General features: G+C 44.9%; 1 protein-coding gene across 1 annotated transcript in view; it reads right to left on the minus strand.

Annotated features, from left to right (window-relative positions):
* LOC136631936 (phospholemman-like) overlaps positions 1-17,291 on the minus strand; it is a 38,870-nt gene extending 21,579 nt beyond the window's left edge. Inside the window, exons 1-2 of the mRNA XM_066606427.1 lie at positions 17,163-17,291; positions 4,092-4,153 (exon numbers count right to left, since the gene is read on the minus strand). Coding sequence (XP_066462524.1) covers positions 4,092-4,146 — 55 coding nt within the window. The 5' untranslated portion in view covers positions 4,147-4,153; positions 17,163-17,291. The remainder of the gene's footprint in view (positions 1-4,091; positions 4,154-17,162) is intronic.
* Between the last annotated feature and the right edge of the window lie 7,649 nt (positions 17,292-24,940).

Genomic DNA, 24,940 nt, shown 5'->3' on the forward strand with positions numbered 1-24,940 from the left:
ACTAATTCAGCATGCATCCATGCAGCAAAGGGAGACATCACCCAGCAGTCTCTGCACATGGTGCATTAACCCTTCTCCTGCACAACAAGGCGACAGGTCTTGGCCTGTGTCTAGGCCACCATGTCACGATGCTGTCGCGACCAATAGGTTGCAACAATCCCATTTACTTTATGTCTATTATTGGTTACTATACAGTATATCTCAACAATGCAGGGTAACAGGCTGAACTGGAGATGTCTTTTTTCAGTCTCACAAATTATATTACTGTCTGATCCTGTTTGCTCTTTGTGCCTGATCCCACCTGCCCTGTGTTTCTGATCTCACCCACACTGTGTGTCTGATCCCTGCCATACTGTGTGTCTGATCCCACCCGCCCTGTGTTTCTGTTCTCACCCACACTGTGTGTCTGATCCCACCCGCTCTGTGTTTTTTATCCCACCCACGCTGTGTGTCTAATTGCACCAACACTGTGTGTCTGATTCCTCCCATGCTGTGTGTTCGATCCCTCCCACCCTGTGTGTTTGATCCCACCCACCCAGTGTATCTGATTCCACCCAAGCTGTTTGTCTGATCCCTCCCATGCTGTGTCTGATTCCACCCACCCACCCTGTGTCTGATTCCACCCACCCAGTGTGTCTGATTCCTCCTACCCTGTGTGTTTGATCCCACCTGCCCTGTGTGTCTGATTCCACCCAAGCTGTTTGTCTGATCCCTCCCATGCTGTGTCTGACCTTGCTTGCTCTTTGTGTCTGATCCCAGCAAAGCTGTGTTTCTCATACTACTTTCTCTGTGTCTGATCCCACCCACCCTGTATGATTCTGCCTATGCTGTGTGTCTGATCCCGCCTGCACTGTAAGTCTGATCCCTCCCATGCTGTGTGTCAGATCCCACCACTTGCTCTGTGTCTGATCCCACCCACACTATGTGTCTGATCCCTCTCATGCTGTGTATCTGATCCCACCACTTGCTCTGTGTCTGATCCCACCCACACTATGTGTCTGATCCCTCTCATGCTGTGTGTCTGATCCCACCACTTGCTCTGTGTCTGATCCCACCACTTGCTCTGTGTCTGATCCCACCTGCTTTGTATGTGATCTCGCCCTCCCTGTGTATCTGATCCCACTTGCTCTGTGTCTGATCACACTCACTTTGTATGTGATCCCACCCGCTTTGTATCTGTTCCCACCCTCCCTGCGTGTCTGATCCTGGTCAATCTTTTTGTCTGACTGGCTTTGTGCATCTGATGCTTCTGTAGCACATGCCAGTCATTATATATCAGATCCTGATTGCTGTGGCTGATACCACTCTCTGTTTTCCCAATTCCACTTGCTATATATCTGATTATGCTCAATCTGTATCTGACCCCACTCACTATATCCCCTAACCACAGCACTATGAGGGGGCATGCATTTTCCTTTATTATCCTTAACATCTCCAATAAATGTGAGATCTTCTGCCGCTGTGTCCCCGATCTATTCAGTTATGTTTCTTAGACTAAAATGTTTCTGGGAAAGCTGGGTGACACCAATATGGCTACCATTATGTCTCCCAGTTATCACACAGCTTTCTGGGGCCCCGAATGGCAAATACCAGCTAGTGATAAGGGAGCAGGCGATGTATCAGTGCCTAAGGCTACCTACACTCGGTCAAGCCCGATATGAGGCGAAAAAATTGTACATTTCCCAGGCGATACGAGGCGGCTTTCAGGCAAAATTGCCACCCATCACTTCTGTGAAGTTGCGATTCTCCGGTGCTTTCAGCTGCGTTGGAGGATCGGCAAGAGTTTCCCATTGTTTTCACTGAGAAACACTCGCGACGCACAATGCATAAATCTTGCGCGATTTTCTTGGCTGTGAGAAACCGACCTAAAAGTATTGTCTAATGAGGAAGCCCCTTCTAATGCACATATAATGCACATATTGGGTCTCCCAAGTAAGAACCTGCAGGGACGTTCCCTGTATGTGTGCCGATGACCAGAATGATTGTCCCCATGGGCAGCTTAAAGAAAAAGTTCCACAGAATGTAAATATACTTTGGGGTAATGTATCAATGTTGGGCCAGGTTTTGGTGTAAAATAAATCAAGAATTGTAGCAAATCATTGCATGTTCCAAAAGTTCACAAAAATGTTGCCAAATGTGGGCGAGGCCTGAAGGCAGAAAAAAGATTTCTCGGTACTGCGGATGGTCCGGACGCCTCGTAACAAATTTTTTTGTAACAAATTCTAGCTTTTCCTGCGCCATCGCAAGGTGATGACGCGGAATCCATGACCTTTCCATTATATTGGCTTACATTTAATAAGAGCCATCCACATGAAATCCGCGCAAATATGGAACATGCTGCGATTTTTTTTTCAACAAATGGAAATCGCAACTTCTGTCCGCTCGTGTGAGTGGATATGCGAATGTTCTATACTTGCTAATGGATACGGAATACCACAGATCATCTGCGCGAGTAACAATCACGGATTCCACAATCCAAATCCGGCTGTGTGCAGTCGGCATAGCTGGTGATGATCTGCTTTCCTAGTGCACACGCAGGCCAGAGATGCGCCAAATTTATTCATAGACACGCACTACTTAATAAATTTGGTGCGTTCTACTCAAGGCACTGCAGCTAAATTAGACAGATTGGTGGTTTTGGTAAGTTTAACCCATAAATTAAATTTCCTGACTTAGGGCTCCCACCCACTAGCGTTTTTTTTCACTGCGAAATTCGCACGTTTTTTTTTTCTACAGGGGGTCTATGGGACTTGTAAAGCTAAAATCGCGATTTACCGCGAAATCGCGATTTTGCGCAATCGCGATTTTAGCTTTACAACTCCCATAGCCCAAAGACCCCTGCAGAAAAAAAAAAAACCGCTGTGAATTTCGCAGTAAAAAAACGCTAGTGGGTGGGAGCCCTTACAGGTCAGAATTATTAAAGGGGTTGTACCCCAACTGCAAGTTATCCCAAACCCACATGATATCCATAGGATAGGGGATAATTTGCTGATCAGTGGGGGTCTCACCACTGACACCCTTGCCAATCTCAAGAACAGGGGTCCTGATTCCCCATTCCCTTCATTGTGGGGTTATTGCATGACGCACTGGTCGCACAAATGCACTAGCGCTCCAATGACTATCAGTGGGACTGTAGAGATACCCGAGCAGGTCCTGAGACGGAGCCATTCGGTCGCCAAGTCCTGAGAAGGAGCCATTTGGCAGCGGGGACTCCTCTTTCCTGAACGAATCAGAAAAGCAGAACCCGCGACGCAGATCTGAAACCAACCATAAGGACTCCTGCCCACGGACGGATATTTACTGTGGAATCTGCGGCGGGCGTCCACACCGCGGATCCGCAGCAAACAGCGCCCATGGCATGCCGGGGGAAAATGGATTCTTCCTGCACACTTGTAGAAACCAATTGCGGTCCGCAAGTGGAGGAAAAATAGCAGCATGTTGCATTTTTGTGCGGATTCTGCACTGACTGCTTATATTGTAGTCAATGGAAACTGTCCAATCCGCGGCCCTTCCGCAATCACATGGCGGAAAGATCGCAGATTCCGTGTCATCGCTAGGCGATAACACGAGAAGAGCAGGAGTTAGAAAAAAAAAACTGTATCTCGTATGGCAATAAAGACCGTAACGAAAGTGCAGGTATGTGTGGACGCCGCTACTCCCAGGGCCGGATTCCACTGCGGGGTTCCCATGCGGAATCTGTCCCTGCTATGTGCGGCCTAAGGTATTGCAATGAAATCAAATGGAAAGATGCCAAGCTTTTCATTAAGCGATGATTCCACGTTCTTCACCTGAGAGCGGGCACATATTGTGCAGTTAGAGCGGTATCACACTCGCTGCGCTCTGGAGTAACGCCAATGCAGTTTATGATTCACATTTTTGAACCAGAGCCAGAAGATGATCCACCAAGAAGGGGAACTATACAGGAAGGACGATGACTTCCCCTTCCTGCCGGATCCACTTTTGGTTTTGGCTCAATACACTGCATGAAAAACTGCCACAAAGTATGAAAGCTGTTGTGTATAAAACCACCCTACAGTACTAATGCCAGTCACATGCCACATATGGCATTATACACAATGGGGAACACTTACCAACCGCCAGGGAGATCACAACTGAGCAGCAGAAGACGAAGAGCGAAACCTCCATGATCAGGCTGTGGAAGGACAAGAAGAGAGTGGTCAGTAATGGGTCAATCACTAATGGGATTGTAATATCTATGCTTTAACCCCTTAGTGACCAAGCCTGTTTGCGCCTTAGTGACGAAGCCAAATTTTGAAAATCTGACATGTGTCACTTTAACATAGAATAACTCAGTAAAGGCTTTGCATATCCAAGTGCTTCTGACATTGTTTTTTCGCCACATGTTGTACTTCATATAGGTGGAAAAAATAGACTGATAGTATTTATGAATATTTATTAAAAGTGCCAATATTGGGAAAATTTTGAAAAAATTGTCATTTTTTCACATTTTCAACTGTAATTACACAAATATGTGCAAACATACTGTACAAATCTTTGCTAAGATATATATTTCCAGTTTACTTTATTCTGGATGCACATTTGAAAAACTTTCGTGTTTTTTTAACCATTTAGGAGACGTACAAATTTAACATTACTTTTCAGCATTTTGAAGAACACTTTGTTTTCCTACACCAAGCCAAGATAGCAAAGGCTGATAGGTGTCAGAATGATAGATACCCCTACAAATGACGCTATTTTAAAAACTACACCCCTTAATGTATTGACTGAGGGGTGTCATGAGTATTTTGACCCCACAGTTTTTTTTAGGAATTAATTCAATTTAGAGGAGAAAAGGTAAAATTTCATATTTTTGCAAATATGTCATTTTTAAGACATATTTTTTTTCCTATAGTTTACATGACAATGAGGATTTACACCCCAAAATAGATACCCCTGTTTGTCCCGTTTTCAGAGACATACCCATTGTGGCCCTAATCTTATGTCTCTGAACACCACGGGGCCCAAAATGAAAGGAGTAATCGGTGGCTTTCAGAACATAGATTTTGCCTGAAGTCCTTTTGGGCCCCATTGCCCACTTGGAGAGTTCTTGAGCGGCCAAAACCATGGAGAACCCCCACAAATGACTCCATTTTAAAAACTAGACTCCTTAACGAATGTATCTAGGGGTGTACTGTGTATTTTGATGCCACAGATTTTGAATGAATTCAAGCAAAGCAAAAGTCAAAGATGCTATTGGATGCTTACAAGATGAAAATGGTGAATTGGTTCAGAATGATGTTGAGAAGGCCGAACTTCTAAATTCCCATTTTGTATCTGTTTTCTCTCAGAAAGTAGATAGAACATCATCTAATCTTCCCTGTGCTATTGGGCGAATAAAAGAATCCAGGCTATCTATGAGCAGAGAGATGGTGACGGAACACTTAGCTAACTTAAATGAATTCAAGTCTCAAGGTCCAGATGAATTACATCCCAGGATACTAAAGGAAGCAGCGGAGGTAATTACTGAACCAACTGCCATAATCTTTGAAAATTCCTGGAGAACAGGAGAAGTCCCAGAAGATTTGAAAAGGGCAAATGTTATCCGTATCTTCAAAAAAAGGAAGAAGGTGGATCCAGGAAACTACAGGTCTGTGAGCCTGACTTCTATAAAAGATCTTTGAGCAAATTATTAAACAGCATGTATGCAAGTACTTGGATGAAAATGGAGTAATTAACCAGAGCCAGCATGGGTTTGTAACAAGCAAGTCATGCAAGACAAATCTAATTTCCTTCTATGATAGTATCACTAACTGGGTTGATCAGGAAAATCCAAACATGGGATTGACAAGGCAACTGTTAGATGAATTCACAACTGGCTGAGTGATCGCACTCAAAGAGTGGTCATAAATGGCTGCACATCCAAGTGGAAGAATGTATCAAGTGGGGTACCACAAGGCTCTGTCCTCGGCCCAGTGTTGTTTAACATTTTTATAAATGATCTGGAGGAGGGAATTGATAGGAAACTGATCAAATTTGCTTATGACACAAAGCTAGAAAGATTAGCTAACACTAGGGAAGAGAGAGAGAGTATTCAAAAAGATCTAGAAAAGCTTGAACAGTGAGCGGCGACTAACAGAATGGTATTTAACAAGGAGAAATGCAAAGTCCTACATCTGGGCAAGAAAAATGAAGAAAGCACATACAGAATGGGAGGAATTGAGCTAAGCAGCAGCACATGTGAAAAAGACTTGGGTATACTAATAGATCATAGACTGAACATGAGTCAACAATGTGATGCAGCAGCCAAAAAGGCAAACACAATTCTGGGATGTATTAAGAGAAGCATAGAGTCTAGATCACGTGAGGTCATTATCCCCCTCTACTCTTCCTTAGTCAGACCTCATCTGGAATACTGTGTGCAGTTCTGGGCACCCCACTTTAAAAAAGACATAGACAAACTGGAGCAAGTTTAGTGAACAGTTAGCAGAATGGTGAGTGCTCTGCAAATCATGTTAAAGGAGCTTGCAAAAAAGATGTCTGAGAGGGGACTTAATAGCTGTCTACAAATATCTGAAGGGCTGTCACAGTGCAGAGGGATCAGCCCTATTCTCATCTGCACAAGGAAAGACTAGAAGCAATGGGAGACACAAATTAGATATTAGACAGTGAGGGTGATCAATGAGTGGAACAGGTTACCACGGAAGGGGGTGAGTTCTCCTTCAATTGAAGTGTTCAAACAAAGGCTGGACAAACATCTGTCTAGGATGATCCTGCACTGAGCAGGGGGTTGGACTCGATGATCCAGGAGGTCCCTTCCAACTCTACCATTCTATGAAAGCCCACCTTTGTGTTTTTAGCTTTTTTACCTCTTCATGAGTGAATTTCCCCTGATGGATATGATAGCAGCACATAATTATACAATAAATGTGAAGAATAAGTTACCCTGATACTACATCTCCCAGCATGCTGTGACACCCGCAGGCCGCTGACCTCCACTAATAGCAGTGCCTCTTGTAGTAGTGAAGTGTCTGATGTTTACTCTCCGGCCGCCTGCGGTTTTACTCTAAGCTTCTCTGGGGATACATTGTGTGATCTCTGTGCTGTAGAAATGTCTCTTGTAATTTGCCAAAACCCCCGGCCGTCCGTTTATTTGTCTTTGTCTAAAGTTAAAGGTTCACCAAGTTGTCCTCAAACACCGCAGTCACCGTCCTGTCTGACAATACAGCCTCGTCGCTGTACAGTGAAGAGTTGTGCAACCTTCCTACATCCACTGGGGGGAATGAGTGTAAGCCGAGCGCCCTGATTGCGAAATAATTTATAACTTTATGACTTTTTTTGCGCTTTTGTTACTGATTTTATAAAGTGGCAAGGAAAATAGGTGGGGCCTATCAGAGGGGTGTGCATGCCAAAAACTGGTGTAAATTGTAGCGCCATTCTGTGCCAAGTCATAGCTTACGTAGATTTGCATTTCTGGTGCATGGGCATAGAAAGATGCCCCAGATTTAACCCTTTCCAATCCACTGTCTGACGTCCGAAGACATTCTGATTGATGGCTGTGCAGCTCCAATGTCAGAAGACGTCCGGCAGGGAATTCTTTTGGTATATTACTGGCCGCTCTGTTGTCAGGGGCCTCTTCAGCATGTCCCACACCGCAGTACTGGCTCTAGCCAGCAGATGGTGCCATTGTATAATGGCAGAAAGAGAAAGCCTCCTAGGAAACCCTGAATCCAAAATTGGATTGCAAAGGGTTAAGAGATGTTCACCTTCCCGTCTCTCTGCTGCTAAAGAATGCGTAAGGTCAACCTTTGGCACATCTGTCCCTTCTGTATGTTCATTCTCCACCATGTCAGGATCTCTGCTTGCAGTCATTGAATATGAAGACTCTTGTTTCCACACAGAAGCTGAAGACCTGATGTTTCTCACAGCTGAAGGTTTGTTACAATTGTTTCCAGTATAATATTCCTTAGTAAGTCTTGGCTGCCGACTGATAATGTTACTTGTACTAATTGTAACACATTGTAACAAACCTTCAGGGACTTGTGCTGGAAATCCACACAAAAATCTGCATCAATTTCCGTATCAGCGGATTCGCAGCTGATGTCGCCTTTTCATCTGAAGGTGTGAAGCTGCTGCAGATCTGCATTAACATCCGTGTCGAAATCCTCACCTATTCTGCTATGCGGGAGCGTGCCCTAAGACAGGATTCACATGTAAGGTATGTTCATACGATGGAACAGCGGTGGAATCTTCCGTGTCGTATTCCGCATTCTGCAACATCTGCAGCTTGGCGCGGATCCACACGTGGAATTTGCCTTGGCAATGGGCAAAATCGTGTGCAGAACTCCGACATGGAAAATTGCGTTTCTGCATCAAGAAATGACACAGAAATTCTCGTCTTCGCATTGGAATTCCGCCCCCAGATCAGCGCCAAAGACCGGGGCAGAAAGCAGAACATTGTGACACGGTTTTTAGAAGCAGAATTTGCTGCGGAAAATTCCGCTACCATTCCGGCATGTGAACAGACCTCAGGGTTTCCATTTACTGACAGCAAGCAGAGTTTGGTGACGTTTGACTTTTCATAAACTGATACTCAACGTCTTGGTTTGAAATAGTCATATTTCAGGGAATATGAGGCTCTGAGACTGTATCACTGGGCTTAGATACCGAGGACCCTCAGACACATGAGAGGATTAGATACACAGCTCAGGAGACAGTATCACATATGATCAGCTGAGATACAGTGGCTTATCAGATAGTACCACACATGGCAGGATTAGATACCCAGCTAGGCATGCAGTATCACACATGAGAGGATTAGATACACAGCTCAGGAGACAGTATCACATGTGATCAGCTGAGATACAGTGGCTTATCAGATAGTACCACACATGGCAGGATTAGATACCCAGCTAGGCATACAGTATCACACATAAGAGGATTAGATACACAGCTCAGGAGACAGTATCACATATGATCAGCTGAGATACAGTGGCTTATCAGATAGTACCACACATGGCAGAATTAGATACCCAGCTAGGGATTCAGTATCACACATGACAGGATTAGATACCTAGCTCAACTAACAGTATTATGAATGATTGGATTAGATACTATAGTTTAGTAAAGGTATCACTTGAATTTTATACTCTGGTTTAGAAGATCCTATCCCACGTTTGGCTTAGATACACTGGCTCAGCAGACAGCAGTAACATACAGGATAGGATTAGAGATGGTAGTTTAGCAGACAGTACCAAAACTAATAGGATTAGATACACTGGCTCAGCACAGAGTCCCCCTGGATAGGATTAGATACTGCAACCTAGAAGACAGTATCACACGTGCCATGATTAGATACAGTATCAACAATTATAGCATTAGGTACAGTGACCCATCACGCAGCATCACCTATGATGGATAAAGATACACAGCTCAGCAGCCAGTATCACACATGATTAGATACACAGCTCAGCAGCCACTATCACACATGATTAGATACACAGCTCAGCAGCCACTATCACACATGATTAGATACACAGCTCAGCAGCCAGTATCACACATGATTAGATACACAGCTCAGCAGCCACTATCACACATGATTAGATACACAGCTCAGCAGCCAGTATCACACATGATTAGATACACAGCTCAGCAGCCAGTATCACACATGATTAGATACACAGCTCAGCAGCCAGTATCACACATGATTAGATACACAGCTCAGCAGCCAGTATCACACATGATTAGATACACAGCTCAGCAGCCAGTATCACACATGATTAGATACACAGCTCAGCAGCCACTATCACACATGATTAGATACACAGCTCAGCAGCCAGTATCACACATGATTAGATACACAGCTCAGCAACCAGTATCACACATGATTAGATACACAGCTCAGCAGCCAGTATCACACATGATTAGATACACAGCTCAGCAGCCAGTATCACACATGATTAGATACACAGCTCAACAGACAGTATCACACATGATTAGATACACAGCTCAGCAGCCAGTATCACACATGATTAGATACACAGCTCAGCAGACAGTACCACACATGATTAGATACACAGCTCAGCAGACAGTATCACACATGATTAGATACACAGCTCAGCAGCCAGTATCACACATGATTAGATACACAGCTCAGCAGCCACTATCACACATGATTAGATACACAGCTCAGCAGCCAGTATCACACAGGATAGGATTACTAGGTACTATAATTTAGCAGACAGTATCGCACATGACTGGATTGGATACTCTAATTTAGTAGGCAATATGACACATAAGTGAATTGTAGATTCTGGTGCAGCAGATCAGATCACGAGGCTGAGAGAAATAGCAGGCAGTATCACACAACCTCAGGATTAGCTGCACAGATGACGTATCACACATGGTGGGATTAGATACAGCAGTGTAGTAGGCAGTATCACACAACCTCAGGATTAGCTGCGCAGATGACGTATCACACGTGATGGAATTAGATACAGCAGTGTAGTAGGCAGTATCATACAACCTCAGAATTAGCTGCACAGATGACGTATCACACAGGATAGGATTAGATACAGCAGCATAGCAGACCGTATCATACAGCCACAGGATTAGCTGCACAGGTGATGTATCACACATGGTGGGATTAGATACAGCAGTGTAACACACAGTATCATACAGCCACAGGATTAGCTGCACAGATGATGTATCACACATGATGGGATTAGATACAGCAGTGTAGCACACAGTATCATACAGCCACAGGATTAGCTGCACAGATGACGTATCACACATGATGGGATTAGATACAGCAGTGTAGCAGACAGTATCACACAACCTCAGGATTAGCTGCACAGATGGCGTATCACACATGATGGGATTAGATACAGCAGTGTAGCACACAGTATCACACATGCTAGGCGTTGATACAGCAGATCAGATTACAAGTTCAGTTTAAGTAAACAGTCTCAGCAGACAGTATCACACAGCAATAGGATTAGATACACCATCACTGCCAGGCTGTGTATAGCAATCACCAAGTGTGTCACAGCAGCACCACACATCTGGTATATGCCCGCTCCACGGATGGATCCATGTACATACAGTCCCAAGATGTCACAGTTGTAGAGCAGAGGTGCAAACAAAAAAAATGAGCACTTACATCGAGTTCTTCATATGGAGCGCTGGAGATCTCGAGGTAAGTACTCATTTTACCGTTTGCACCTCGCTGCCGCTTTACAACTTTGAAATACCAGGCTGTATTTACGCGGGCAAGAAACTCGGACCGATATCGCACTTATAGGATATCGCACTTATACAATATCACACTTATACAATATCGCACTTATACGATATCACACTTATATATCGCACTTATACGATATCACACTTATACGATATCACACTTATACGATATCACACTTATATGATATCACACTTATATATCACACTTATACGATATCACACTTATACGATATCACACTTAAATGATATCACACTTAAATGATATCACACTTATACGATATCACACTTATACGATATCACACTTATACGATATCACACTTATACGATATCACACTTAAATGATATCACACTTATACGATATCACACTTATACGATATCACACTTATACGATATCACACTTATATGATATCAGACTTATATATCACACTTATACGATATCACACTTATATGATATCACACTTACATGATATCACACTTATACGATGTCACACTTATACGATGTCACACTTATATGACATCACACTTACATGATATCACACTTACATGATATCACACTTATATATCGCACTTATAAACCTGCATTTATTCTGCAAGTATGATGCGTTTTGAGAGAAACAGTTTGCATGTTGTCCCAGTACTTATCATGGCATCGCACATCACAGGAAACCGAATGTGATGCAATTTTTTTTGTGGTCCCATAGAAAATAATAGATGAAATCGCCCAAAAGTAGGACAAGATGCAGTTCTTCTACCCTGCAGCATCGCACATGTGAACACACCCATCGCAGTTATTGGCTTCTATTACCGTGCGAGTTTTGTGCGCTTTGCAATGCACAAAACTCGCACATGAGAAAATCCTCCATGTAAATACAGCCTAACTGCCGTGTGCCCCTCTGTGCCGCCCCCATCAGCGGGCAGCTTGTCATGCTTATATATAGATGTTGGCAGCGGACGGCTTGTATATTTATATCATCTCAGCCCTTGTACAGAATGTTTGCCCTTCCTATCTCCTCCAGAGCTGCAGTTCTCTCTCTTTCCCCTTCACACCAAAGAAAACACTGCAGTTCATCTGCTGAGAAACATCGGCCACACAAAATCTGACAAGTGGGATCTGAGGGGATCGTCCAGTCCATTGAGACGCCCCAAAAATCATTCTGGGCAGAGAGGCTCAGGGTGGTGACTGCTTCATCTCCAGACACCCCAAAGCTATAGAAATCTGTTACTTCTTGGACTGACTTGAGTTATATCAGGTTTTCTACTCCAGTCACCTCCAGAGCTGTATTCATAATTCTGCCACACTGTGACATACTCCGTGTAAACGCTACTGTTCCCAAAATTCCACCCTGCAGGGCATACACTGAATCAGGGAATACAGAGGCAGAGATGGATGCTGACAGCGGAGGGCCCCGTGCGTTTACCACTTGTGGCCCCTAGCTCTCCAGTAGGTCATCACAGAGCTCCACTTTATGTCTCTCTAGCAAACCACTAGTTAATGTGACCCATTAAACTCATTAACTCAGTCCCTACTAGACATTAGGAAGCTTCTGGCGGCCTCCGTGGTGCCCCCCCCCCCCCCCCCCCCCCCTCCCCCTCACCCCTTGTCTTCTGACTCCTTGGGATATGATATCTTGCAGCTTGAGAGCTAACTGTAACCAACATTCAGTATCAGCCTTAGGCTGGCTGTCCACGGGCGAGTTGTCATTGCGAGATCCACATGACATGCTTCCCATAGGCTAACTATGGAAAGCGCCGCCCAACATCCACAAACGGAGAATCATAGCGATTCTCCGTTCGCGTAATTCAAATCACGGCATGACGCGATTTGGCACAATTCTCCGCAATGAGCCTATCATTTAGATAGGCTCATTGCAGAGACCTTGTAGTCCTCCCCCCTCCTCCCCGCTAGGGATATACTGTCCCGGCCGTGGACCGGCAGCCCTAGGTTAGATAGCACCCTGTGTGGAAATAAACTATATATATTGCATTGATGGGCATATCCACACCAAAATATGTGTCAATAGATGTTGTACCAGTACCAAGCTTAGCGCAAATACAAAACCAGAAGCAAGCCCATAACATAAATACAGCATCAGAGCCAAGCTCATAATATAACTACAGTGACAGAACCAAGCTCATAGCACAAGAACCAACCTTATAATTTAAATGTGGCACTAGAACAAAGCTCAGTACAAAAACACACTATCAGAACCAAGTTCATAGCCTAAATATGGTACCAGAACCAAGATCATAACATAAATACAGCACCATGAGCAGCCTCAGTACGTAGTTACAATACCAGAATCATGCTTATAACATGGTACTAGAACCAAACTCATAGCATAAATACAACATGAATCAACCTGAGTGCATAGATACAATACCAGAACAAAGCTCATTACATAAATTCAGACGCAGAACTAAGCGATTATGGTGTGGGGGCGCAGATGAGCTGACAGCGGTGCCTCAGAAGGTCAGAGGGGAGGAGGCAGAACCAGGAGGAGTAGCTCCACAGAACGCTGCCGCACAGAAGTAGAGGATCATCTGGCCAGGCAGTCCTAAGGGGGGCAATCGCTACATCCACCTGCGTCCGCCCTACAAGCTGTATGTATGCATTATTTTGAAGGTAGCTTTGGATGTGACTGGAGTATAAGCATTGCTTTATATTCTGTTGGCCAATGTGGTAGATTATTTCTTGAACAGTCATTCAATACCCCCCCTGCGTAGCTATGAGCACAGCAATGCCACAGCCTCACATCTCACTGCTGCCCTCTGTTGGAGCAGTACCTGCATACTTCAGTATATGCTCTGCTGTGTTGCATCGTGAAAGATGCAGTGGTTGCACATCTTCATATGTACCCTGCACAGTTAGCTCCTCTGGCCTAATGTGAATAGATGCCTTCTCTATCAATCAGTAACAATAATATATGTATGATAACATGAAACGTTCTTCCAATTCATCCAAAGGGATGAGGGGCCCCACAACAAGGTCCAAATGGGGCCCACCCTTCTGGAATGGTTACAGTCACTTGTTGCTGACTGTCAGATTCATCCAGGGCATCAGCAAGATTCAGCAATCTATCACTATGTGTTATCAGTGGGGGACTGCAGATAAACCGACTGCAGCAAAGAATGACAAACTCAGCTCTGCTACATCTGTAGAGTACTGGGCATTGGAGTGCAATGGCAAAACGTCCTGAAATGACGTGCACCCCTTCCCCCACCCGCTGCACACATATGGAAATTATGAGTAGACGAAGTTATAGCGTTTAGTGCTTGGCACTGGAAAAATTCCTTAGCAGCCGCCAGCAACCACATGTAACAGTCCGGACCTATTAATATAAGCTGGAGCCAATACCTGCGCTTCATATGAGTGCTCAACACCTGGGTACAATCCGGAACAGAACCCCCCATCCAGCATGCATCTTTTATAGTACTGGTGTCTTCTTACTCTGCAGAGGGACCTTGGGGTCCCTTCAGGCACCAGAGCCGGGGTGCAATGGATACCCCTGCACCGCCTATGGCTACATATGTAGCAATCATTAACATGACTGGTGCATCATACTAAGACCATATTTACACAGGTGGCACAAGTTGCGCCCAAGATTCTCGGGTGCAGCTAACATTGCACAGCACACAGATACACCGTCTGCGCGATGTGTGGGACTCTGCACGTTACAAGTCCAATTCTTGAGCGAAAGTTAAGCATGCTGCGACTTTTCCGTGCAAGCAAAAAAAAAAAATCGCATTAACCTCTTGAAAATAAAGGGTTACTACAATGCATGATCTCGTGTAATTCTCACCCATGAGCATGGGCAAGTGCGATATTGTAGCGATATGGCACTTGTAAACCTGTGATTTTTGCCTGCAATTGCGAAGTGTTTTGTGCTGCACTCGCCACTTTCAGACGTGTTAAAATCGCATTTAGTTTCAGTAAGTCTAAAAAAGACGCATTGCACAAGTGCAATGCGATTTGTTTGCAGGTACCCATTGGAAATAATGGGTGTTTCTTAAAGAATTCTTTAAGATTCTTAAAACTGTCACATTCCTGAGCTCAGTGGACTGATTAAGTATTTATGTCTCAGCTTAGTTTATCTGTTTTAAGTTTTGAGTGCAAAACTGTCTCAAATTTCTGTGTGTGAACATTTGTATTTCAATCAAGGAGGGTGTCCTCTCTGCATTTGTATATTATATATGTACCCCATCCAAACCAGTTCCATTTTGGCCTGAGGAAGAATCCATAGACGATCCGAAAGCTCACTATAACATCACGTATTTTTGTTAGCCATTAAAAGGTATCATATCTACAGGATTACTTGGTTTCTCTCACTGAGAACAATCACTCTTCAAGAAGAATCGCCTAAAGATACAACATGCTGCAAGTTCTCTACCTCAGACCAAGAGAAGAATCTGCACTCCTTGGACACATACTACCCCATTTCCCTGAGAATAAGACATAGCATGAATTTCCAGAATTTTTGAGGATGCAAAATGATTTTTCAAGCTTTTTGAGGATGCTTGAAATATAAGCCCTACTCCAAAATTAAGCCCTGCTAACAGTTAATTAAAAAAGTCAATTTAAATAGTGTCCAGGCAGCTATACACGTAAAAAAGTTTAACATTTTTGAACAAAAATTAATATAAGACACTGTCCTATTTTCGGGAAAACACGGTATATACTTATCACTGCGGATCCACGATTAAATCTCATATTTTTCATTACCTCCAAAGTGGCAGTTCTGATTACAGAAGTTAGGGCGAGCACCCACTGGCGTTTTTTTACCTGCGTTTTGCGTTTTGCGTTTTGCGTTTTTCCTGCACAGGCATAGAGATAACATGTGTTCCTGTCCACTGGCGTTTTTTTTGCATTGCGTTTGCGTTTTTAACATAGGAGCTGTCAGTTGCATATGTGTCCTTATTTTTCTCCATGGAAATTAATGGAAAAGCCGCGAAAACGCCGCGAAAACGCCGCGGAAAACGGGCGGAAAAAACGCGGGGAACGCGGCGAAAACGCTGCGTTTTTTTCCCGCGGAAAACGCAAACGCCAGTGGGTGCTCGCCCTTAATGAGGGAATTACTTTCCGAAACTGAACTTTATTTCCTCCAAAATGCTTCTTTATTATTTAGTATATGACAGATGCAGCAGAGCTGAGTATGTCATTATGGCAATACTTCAATCTTGGGGGTGCATTTGCATGGACAAGTGCAATATCGCATTCGCCAATTCGCGATTGTTATGCAGCTGCGATGCGTTTAGTGAGTATCTTGCACTTATATTACTGCATAATACTGTATAATAACCGCTCATTATGCCTTATGGGAGCAAAAATGAATCGCACCACCTTACCATTTTGTTTTCTTTAGCTCCCATCGGGAAGAATGGGCGATTCTTATCCAGAATCACCCAAAAAGGGGAAATGCTCCCGCTTTTCTCTTGCATCCATTCTTTTCGCAGCATTGCGAGAGAAAAAATTGCACATTTAATTGCACCCATTAAACACAATGGATTCTTTTCCCGTGCGATTTCTGTACATTTCGCAACACACAGAAATCATGTTGCAAAATCAGCCGTGTGAATGCACCCCGACTCGGAAAGAGCTAAATAAACAAATCCAGCTCTGCTACATCTGTACATGACCAACACAATGCTACTGTTTATATAACACAACATGATATGGCATTTCCATAGTGACAGCACCCCCGCAAACATCTCTTATTTAACCCTTTAAAGGCTGAACCGTATCCTGCACCCTACAGTCAACAACTGCTGCAGAACTACAACTCCCAGCATCGCTGCTGTAGACTTACTGCTCTTCATCGTTACAAAGTTTCAGGTTCAAAACAAACACAAAAAAACGAAAACTGACACAAAAAAAGTAAAAACAAACAAAGACTTTAAAACAAAGTTTCAACCCAACTAAACAAGTGGGTGGATATAGGATTTCTGCACAGAAAGCTTCTCACCAAGGCGTCTAACACCGGGGGTCTCCTGGCTCGGGGTGGGTGTCAGTGGGTGACTGTCTGCCCTGAGCTCACTCTGCCCTGTGAGACACAGAAGTGGTTCTGTTTACACTTTCCAAAGTTTCCCCCCCTCCCCTCTGCCTCCTCCCCCGGCCCCCCTACATCCTCTCCCTGCCCCTCTTTCCTTATGTGTGGTTCAGGCCCCTCTCACTGCTGTCTGTCTGTCTCTTTGGTGTCTGTCTGTCTCAGTTTTGCCCTTTTTGGCGTTATCTGCGGCTCGCAGCCCCCGTGCCGCTCTGTTTATCTCTCTCTATATTCCGCTCTCTTGAATTCCTCGGATGTGTTTCTGTTGGGTTCTGCAGTGGGACGAAGCACTCAGCGATCACATGCTCCATGCAGCCTAACGCTCCAAACAATGGCAGATTGTGCGCGATTACGTACACCCCGCCAATAGAAAGAAATCCCCCCAAATCCCTGGTAAATGTCAGCCCTCAGCTGTTTCCTAGTTCTATCTCTTTCTGGGGATGTTGAGTGAGAACCGAGCTCTGATGGACGACTGAAGAGCCATTTTTCCTAATTACGTGTTTTCCAACCGCTCCAGATCTCGCAGGACAGTCTGGGATTTCGGACGCACCATTTCCTGATTTCAGCTGTGTCTGTATTGGTAAGATGCAGATACAGTTGAATACAATGATGAAGCGGGGAGCCAATCACCCCACAGGTGATTTGGGGAAGGCAGGGCGCTGCAGTGAGATCATCACACCTGTCTGCGCCAAACCTTAGACCGCAGAGACCGGATGAGACCCGCAGAGCAATCGCCTCGGTGGAAACGGGGACAGGTGTGTATTTTTATTTAAGGTGCAGGCACTCGGGCACTTTTCTTGTGTTCGCCACTAAGGGGGAGTCTGCAGTGTTTGGGCATTACTAGGGGCATTAAGGCAACATCTTTATTCTGCAGGCATCTGTGGGGACACCAAGGGAGCATCACTGGAGGCTCTAATGAGTCATCTGTGTGTGCGGGCACCTAAGAGAATATTTTCTGTGTGGGAACATCACTTGGGGGCACTAAGAGGGCATGCTTACTGTATGGGAACATCACTACTGTGGAGGGGGCACTATGAAAGAATGTGAGGCACAAAAGAACACTATTTCTGTGTGGGGCACTAAGGGGGCACTACTACTGTGTGTTACATAAAGGACAGTACTATTACTATCTGGTGACATTAAGGGAGAATCTTTATTGTGGTGGGCATCACAATAAAGGCACCTGTGTTTGTGGGTACTAAGACAATGGGAGAATATTGTGAGGGGCACTAAGGTGAAATATGTACTTTGGAGACATTACTTGGGCCATTAAGGAGGTGTATGAATGTGTAGGCACTAAATGAGAATATCTATTGTGAGGGGCATCTTTGTGGGCACTATTGGAGAATATTTACTGTGGGGGCATTACAGAGCACACCTATGGAGGCATCTGTGTTTAGGAGTCCTAAGTGGAAATATTTGTTGTGAGGGGCATTTCTAGGGGTACTAAGGTGCATCTTTATTGTGGGTTTCTGGGGGCACTGCGAAGGTATCTATTTGGGGGTGCTTATGGGGAAAATTGTGAGTGGCATCTCTGGGAGCCCTAAGGGAGCATCAATGGGAGTTTTAAGGAGGCATCCGAGTGTGGGGGCACTAAGGAAGCATCACTAGGGGCACTAAGGGAAATGTTTATCATGAGGGACACCTTTGTAGGTACTAAGACAGCATTTATGTGTTGGGGCACTAAAGGAGAATATTTACTGTGCAGAGTCATCACTTGGGGCACTAAGAGGGCATCTTCACTGATTGGGTATCTGTATGTGGGGGCACTAAAGGGGAATATTGTGAGTGGCATCTTCACTGATTGGGAAGATCACAACTGTGAAGGGGGAATATTAATCATTATGTGGGGCATTAATGGGGAATATTATGAGTGGCATCTCTGGGAGGCACTAAAGTGCCTTCAATGTGGTTTTTAAGGAGTCATCTGTGTGGGGCACTATGGAAGCATCACTACGGGCACTAAGGGAAATATTTATTGTGGGGAGCATCTTTGGGGGTACTAAGACATTTATGTGTGGGGGCACTAAAGGAGAATATTTACTGTGTAGAGGCATCACTTGGGGCACTAAGAGGGCATCTTCACTGTATGGGAAGATCACAACTGTGAAGGGGGCATATTAATCATTATTTACACTATTAGAGTCTATCACACAAAGACGGCACTACCAAAGTCTGTAGGGCACAAAGGGACAGTATTGCCATGTGGGGCACTAAGGGGTAAGCACTACTGTGTGTTACATAAGGGACAGTACCACTACAATATGTGGTGGCAGAAAAGTGACTGGGCGGGGTCTAAGGCATGGATTAAAAATTCTCCATGGTGCAACACATGTGCCACCTGGATTGTTCCTCTTTTCGTTCTTTGAAAATTAGTAGAGCATAGTTAGGAAGTGAAGCAGGAGTGGGGAAGGTTCAGTACATAGATGTGGTCTTGAAGGTGTGAGAACTAAGTGATGATTTCCAGATGTCTGGATAGCAAGATGGGATCTAAGAGTGTTTTATTGCAAGATTCAGCTATTGAAAACATTTTAGCTCTGAATCTCTAAAATAGTGAGTGCAGCTCTGAAGTATAAAGCAGTATGTTTATACTGCTATATTCAGGATCAGTACAGGATACATAATACATGTATACAGTTACTCTACTAGCAGAATAGTGAGTGCAGCTCTGGAGTATAATACAAGATGTAACTCAGGATCAGTACAGGATAAGTAATGTATGTACACAGTGATTCCACCAGCAGAATAGTGAGTGCAGCTCTGGGGTATAATACAGGATGTAACTCAGGATCAGTACAGGATAAGTAATGTATGTACACAGTGACTCCACCAGCAAAATAGTGAGTGCAGCTCTGGAGTATAATACAAGATGTAACTCAGGATCAGTACACGATAAGTAATGTATGTACACAGTGACTCCACCAGCAGAACAGTGAGTACAGCTCTGGAGTATAATACAGGATGTAACTCAGGATCAGTACAGGATAAGTAATATATGTACACAGTGACTCCACCAGCAGAATAGTGAGTGCAGCTCTGGAGTATAATACAAGATGTAACTCAGGATCAGTACAGGATAAGTAATGTATGTACACAGTAACTCCACCAGCAAAATAGTGAGTGCATCTCTGAAGTACAAACTTACAATCAGTACAGCATAAGTAATGTAGTGTAAAGTGTATTGTATGCAGTGACTCCACCAGCAGAATAGTGAGTGCAGCTCTGAAGTATAAACTTACAATTAGTACAGGATAAGTAATATATGTACACAGTAACTCCACCAGCAGAATAGTGAGTGCAGCTCTGAAGTATAAACTCAAGATTAGTAGAGGATAAGTAATATATGTACACGGTGATTCCACCAGCAGTAAAATACAGGTTGTAACTCAGGATCAGGACATGGATCTGGGTGGATTATTCCTCTCCCAGCTATTTCTTGTGCCCTGCTGTGCTGAGGCGAAGCTTTAATTCCAAATGATCTTCAGCTGCAAAACATAGAATAAAAAAAATATCAAAAAAGAAAAACAATAGATTTCTGGCAGTTGTTCTGCAGCCTTAATGTGTTTTTCAGCCGCTTCCCAGCGATTCGTAAATGACCCATTTGTTCTCTGAACGCTGAAGAATTCCAACACTCACTCTCTGTAATCACCCCAAAGATTCCTGCCGCCCGACCCCCTGAAGTGGGACACGCTGGAAGCTTTCTTGTAGGATTGTTACCAAATTCAGTGTCATGTGGAGAAAGCTGAATAGAATGAGCAAATATGACTGTACGCACCTCAGCGACGGCGGGGAGGGGGGACTGAACTGGGTGGTCGTCTTCATGGGTCACATTCAACAAAAGTATAATATCTAAGATATTAAGTAACATTTGATACAAAAGTCTATTATGTTTCTACTGAATGGGTATGTATAAGTCTATTATGTGTGATATTGTCGCTGAGCCACTGTGTAGTGGCCCAGAACACCATCCTGGTCCCCTTCATAAATGTCATACATGTTTGTCTTATGTGGATGCACTGTGCAAAACTGTCATGTCATATCCAGTGTGTGTTGCACAGCTGCGGTGCTTGAGAGGTTAACCTTAATAAAATCATTGCCTGGGTGTAAATGTAGCAGTCTGTCATGTCATGTGGTATGAGTGAAGGTATAATTAGGAGTGATTGAGAGCAGAAAAGGAGCTGGTCTGAGTCCATCTTCAGGAGGAGAGATAGTGCTAACACAGAGCCACATGGACGCGCCTTCAGCTTCCATGTAGGTGAAGATGGAGGAAGAGGAGAGATATCCCGTAGCGTTTGGAGTGTGAATGTGAATGGAGCGAGTCCCACCATCAGAGAGAGAGAGCACCTTACAATAGTTCTGAATAGAGGAACCCATCACACAGGTATCAGTTCACACTACAGGCTTTTCGTGGGCGGCCATCCAAAGTCCTGATCACCGCACAGAGGTACGCTACTGAGTTACACCCACGCGCCCGCTGTGCAGGGTGTTATTGTGTTAGCCTTCCTTTAAATAATTGTCTGCAAGAGTGTCTGCAGAGTGACCCCTTCTCCTCCTTCCTCCTCTGGAGTGCTCCCAGTCCAGGAGTGGTACCGTACAGATAACATGGACTGTAGGACCGGTTTTCATCCTGTATATCCTCCCTGACCTCTGAGCTCTAACCTTCTGACACTTTAAGAGAATTGTACCTGCATTACTTTGAATACCTGTTTTGTAAAGTTTATTCATTCAGTAAAAGTTATACCGGGCCCTAACCATTCCTGGGGACCCGAGGTACTATACACAAATCTGTGTTCTTTTCTCCGCCACATAGCATACCAGTGTGTGGGAATGGTACTGTCACGATTGATAAGTACTGCTACCCCCATCATCCCGTTAATTGGCATTCCCTATCCTAGGGGTGTCGAAGGTGGCCTGCAGTCCTGCTCTGGCCTTGGCTACGTGTCATCCCGCTGGGACCAGAGCCTGGTAAGTGCCGCCGTGACAAGCCAACACTTATCCCTCCCAGCTCTGCACAGTAGTCAAGTGTCTGGGGTCATCCCTCTGGGGTGTTGCAACTGCATCTAATCTTATCATGTGTGATGCTGTCTGATGAGCCACAGTATCTAATCCTATCATCTGTAATACTGTGGGCTGAGCCACTGTATCTAATCCTATTGTGTGATGGTGTCTGCTAGGCCTGTACATCTGAGCCTATCATGACTGATTCTATATGCTGAACTGTATATCTAACCCTATCATCTGTGATTCTGTCTGCTGAGCTGCAGTATCCACCAACTGATTTCCTGCTGGTGTGGTTCAGCTTGTGTGCAGGTGATTGCAGCTCCAAGCCTCCCTTTATTACTTCCAGGGCCTGGGGCTTTTGCTTTCTCTCTTACCCAGGGAAGGGTGAAGTCCTGGGATAAAGCTAGAGGGAGGCTGGCAGAGGAGGGGGATGTATAGCAGCCGCCCACCCAGGAGTGATTGAGGAGATCAAACCAGAGGCGTAGCGATGTGTCTCTTGCACCCCTCCTGGAGACCACCCAAGTTGGCCACCAGGTTAACCAGGATGAAGGATGGCAGCACTCCAGGACTTTGACTGCAAGGAATTCCAGCAAAGGCCCTCCTGGAGCCAGGCCAGGTGCTTCTGGAGGAGGCTTCAATCCTACCATTGAGGACTGGAAAATGTAAGTAGCTTTGCCTTCAGGATAGCTGCAAGAACCCAGAAGTATCATGGCGCTAGTAGCACCATCAAAAGGCTCCAGGAGTTACAGACAGCCAGGTTACTGGCCAACAACTCAAGTGGTTCAAGGAGGGCCCAATACAACCAGGCCATCCAAGAATTACAAGTAGAGAGACATCTTTAAGGGTGCAGGTCCCTTTATGGAAAAGTTGGGGAACAATGACTGGTTTGAAAGGTCTCAGCAGGAATCTGGTTAAGGTGTGTAATGATATCAAGGACCTAGTGCCCAACATGGAGCAGGTCTCTGTCATAGATCTCCAGGCAGTGGAAATTCAGCAGTCCTTATCCTTCCAACAAGGCAAGTTACTATCATTGCTCAACATCAAATAGTACCAAGCATTCCAGGAAGGTGGAGGAAAAGATGTGGAGTCATCCAGAGTCGGCTCAAAGAAGGGGGTTATCTGGTGCCGGGTAGCTCCACTGCCAGGTCACTTATGTGGAGTTGTTAATATGGTGATGGGGAGTGGGGTTAAAAGTTGTCCTGTGGGTGCAGCTGGAAGTTCAATTTTTCCATTAAAGTTTTCAAATTTCCAGCTGGAATTCTTTTGGCAGGATTACATTGGGTATGGTGGTGGGGCAGGGCTGAATGACATTCCATGTGTATGGCCGGAATTCTGTTTTTCCATGTTACTAAAGGGGGAAGCTGGTGACATGGAGACTTTTTTTTAAGAAACCAATCCAGGGTTGCTCCCCTGCAGGCATGAGAGGAGGTACCAGGGGCCCTACGGGCCACCAAGCGCCTCTTACCTGCTGTTACTGGTCTGGTCACAGAGAAAGGTGAGAATAAGGGTAAAAATGGTACAGATAACATAGAGAAAAATGAAAGGGATAAAGAGGGAGCATCTGGTGTAGTTATGTCTGATACAGGTGTGTCTATTGGAGTTGTGTCTGATTCTAGAGTGTCTGTGATTTGGGGAGGAGAGAGGGTCATGGTGCATCTGCCCCCCCGCTCATCCCAGCCCTCCCCCACCCACCCCCTTCCACCCAGCTGTGATGGCTCCTAGGAGCTATGTGAGTGTTGCAGCCAGGGGATGGAGGAGGGGGGACTTTTGCCTCCTGGCTTCAGAGAACTCAGGTCACCTGGAACTCCTGTCCACCTTAAAGAGAGGTGAGAGGTCTGTCACTATAGAAGGTGAAGGATGTGACCTATCTTTGTGGATAGCTAGGTTTGGCAGAAGGGCTTTCCAAGAGCAAAGGTGAGGAGAAGAAGTATAGTCACTTCCTACAGCCGGACAAGGGGGCTTTAGGAGGAATGTGATCTGTCTCTGATAGGGGTTAGTGATGTGTGCCCTAACTTCGCTAGGGTGGTGGAGCTTCTCCTCAACATGGAATTCATGGTAAGTGGCATCTTTGTGGTTGAAGCAATTTCCCACTACTAAGAGAGTGACCATTTTGACTAACAACGAATCCTTGACATCATGACATGGATGAGTAGGTATGGGGATATTCTCCATCCTCCCCAGAAAAACAGGGACACACGTGGTAGCTGGTCAGGGGTCTGCGCTTTCATGGCAAATGTTTAGGTAATTCTGTTATCCGCACTTCATTTTCTGCGTTCCTAGGAAGGGACAGGATTCTGATTTTCTACCAGGGGCAGATAAAGGTTTGCCTTAGGTGTGGTGACCCCACGCATTTTAATGCACAATGTAAAGTACTGCTGTGTGGGAGGAGAGATCATCCACCCTTCTTCTGTGAAGACATTCGGTGTAACCTGTGTGATCCTTTAGGGCAGTGTTCCCCAACTCCAGTCCTCAGGGACCACCAACTGGTCATGTTTTCAGGATGTCCTCAGTATTGCACAGGTGATGTAATTATTGTCAGTCCTCAGACATTGCCACAGGTGTTCTTACTATAGGATATCCTGAAAACATGACCTGTTCGTGGTCCCTGAGGACTGGAGTTGGGGACCCCTGCTTTAGGGTACCCATTCAGTCGCTGTCCTTTCTCTTGTGATAACTGGTCGGGTGCAGTTAGGGGA

Source organism: Eleutherodactylus coqui, chromosome 6, assembly GCF_035609145.1.
Source record: "Eleutherodactylus coqui strain aEleCoq1 chromosome 6, aEleCoq1.hap1, whole genome shotgun sequence".
NCBI classification, from domain to species: domain Eukaryota; kingdom Metazoa; phylum Chordata; class Amphibia; order Anura; family Eleutherodactylidae; genus Eleutherodactylus; species Eleutherodactylus coqui.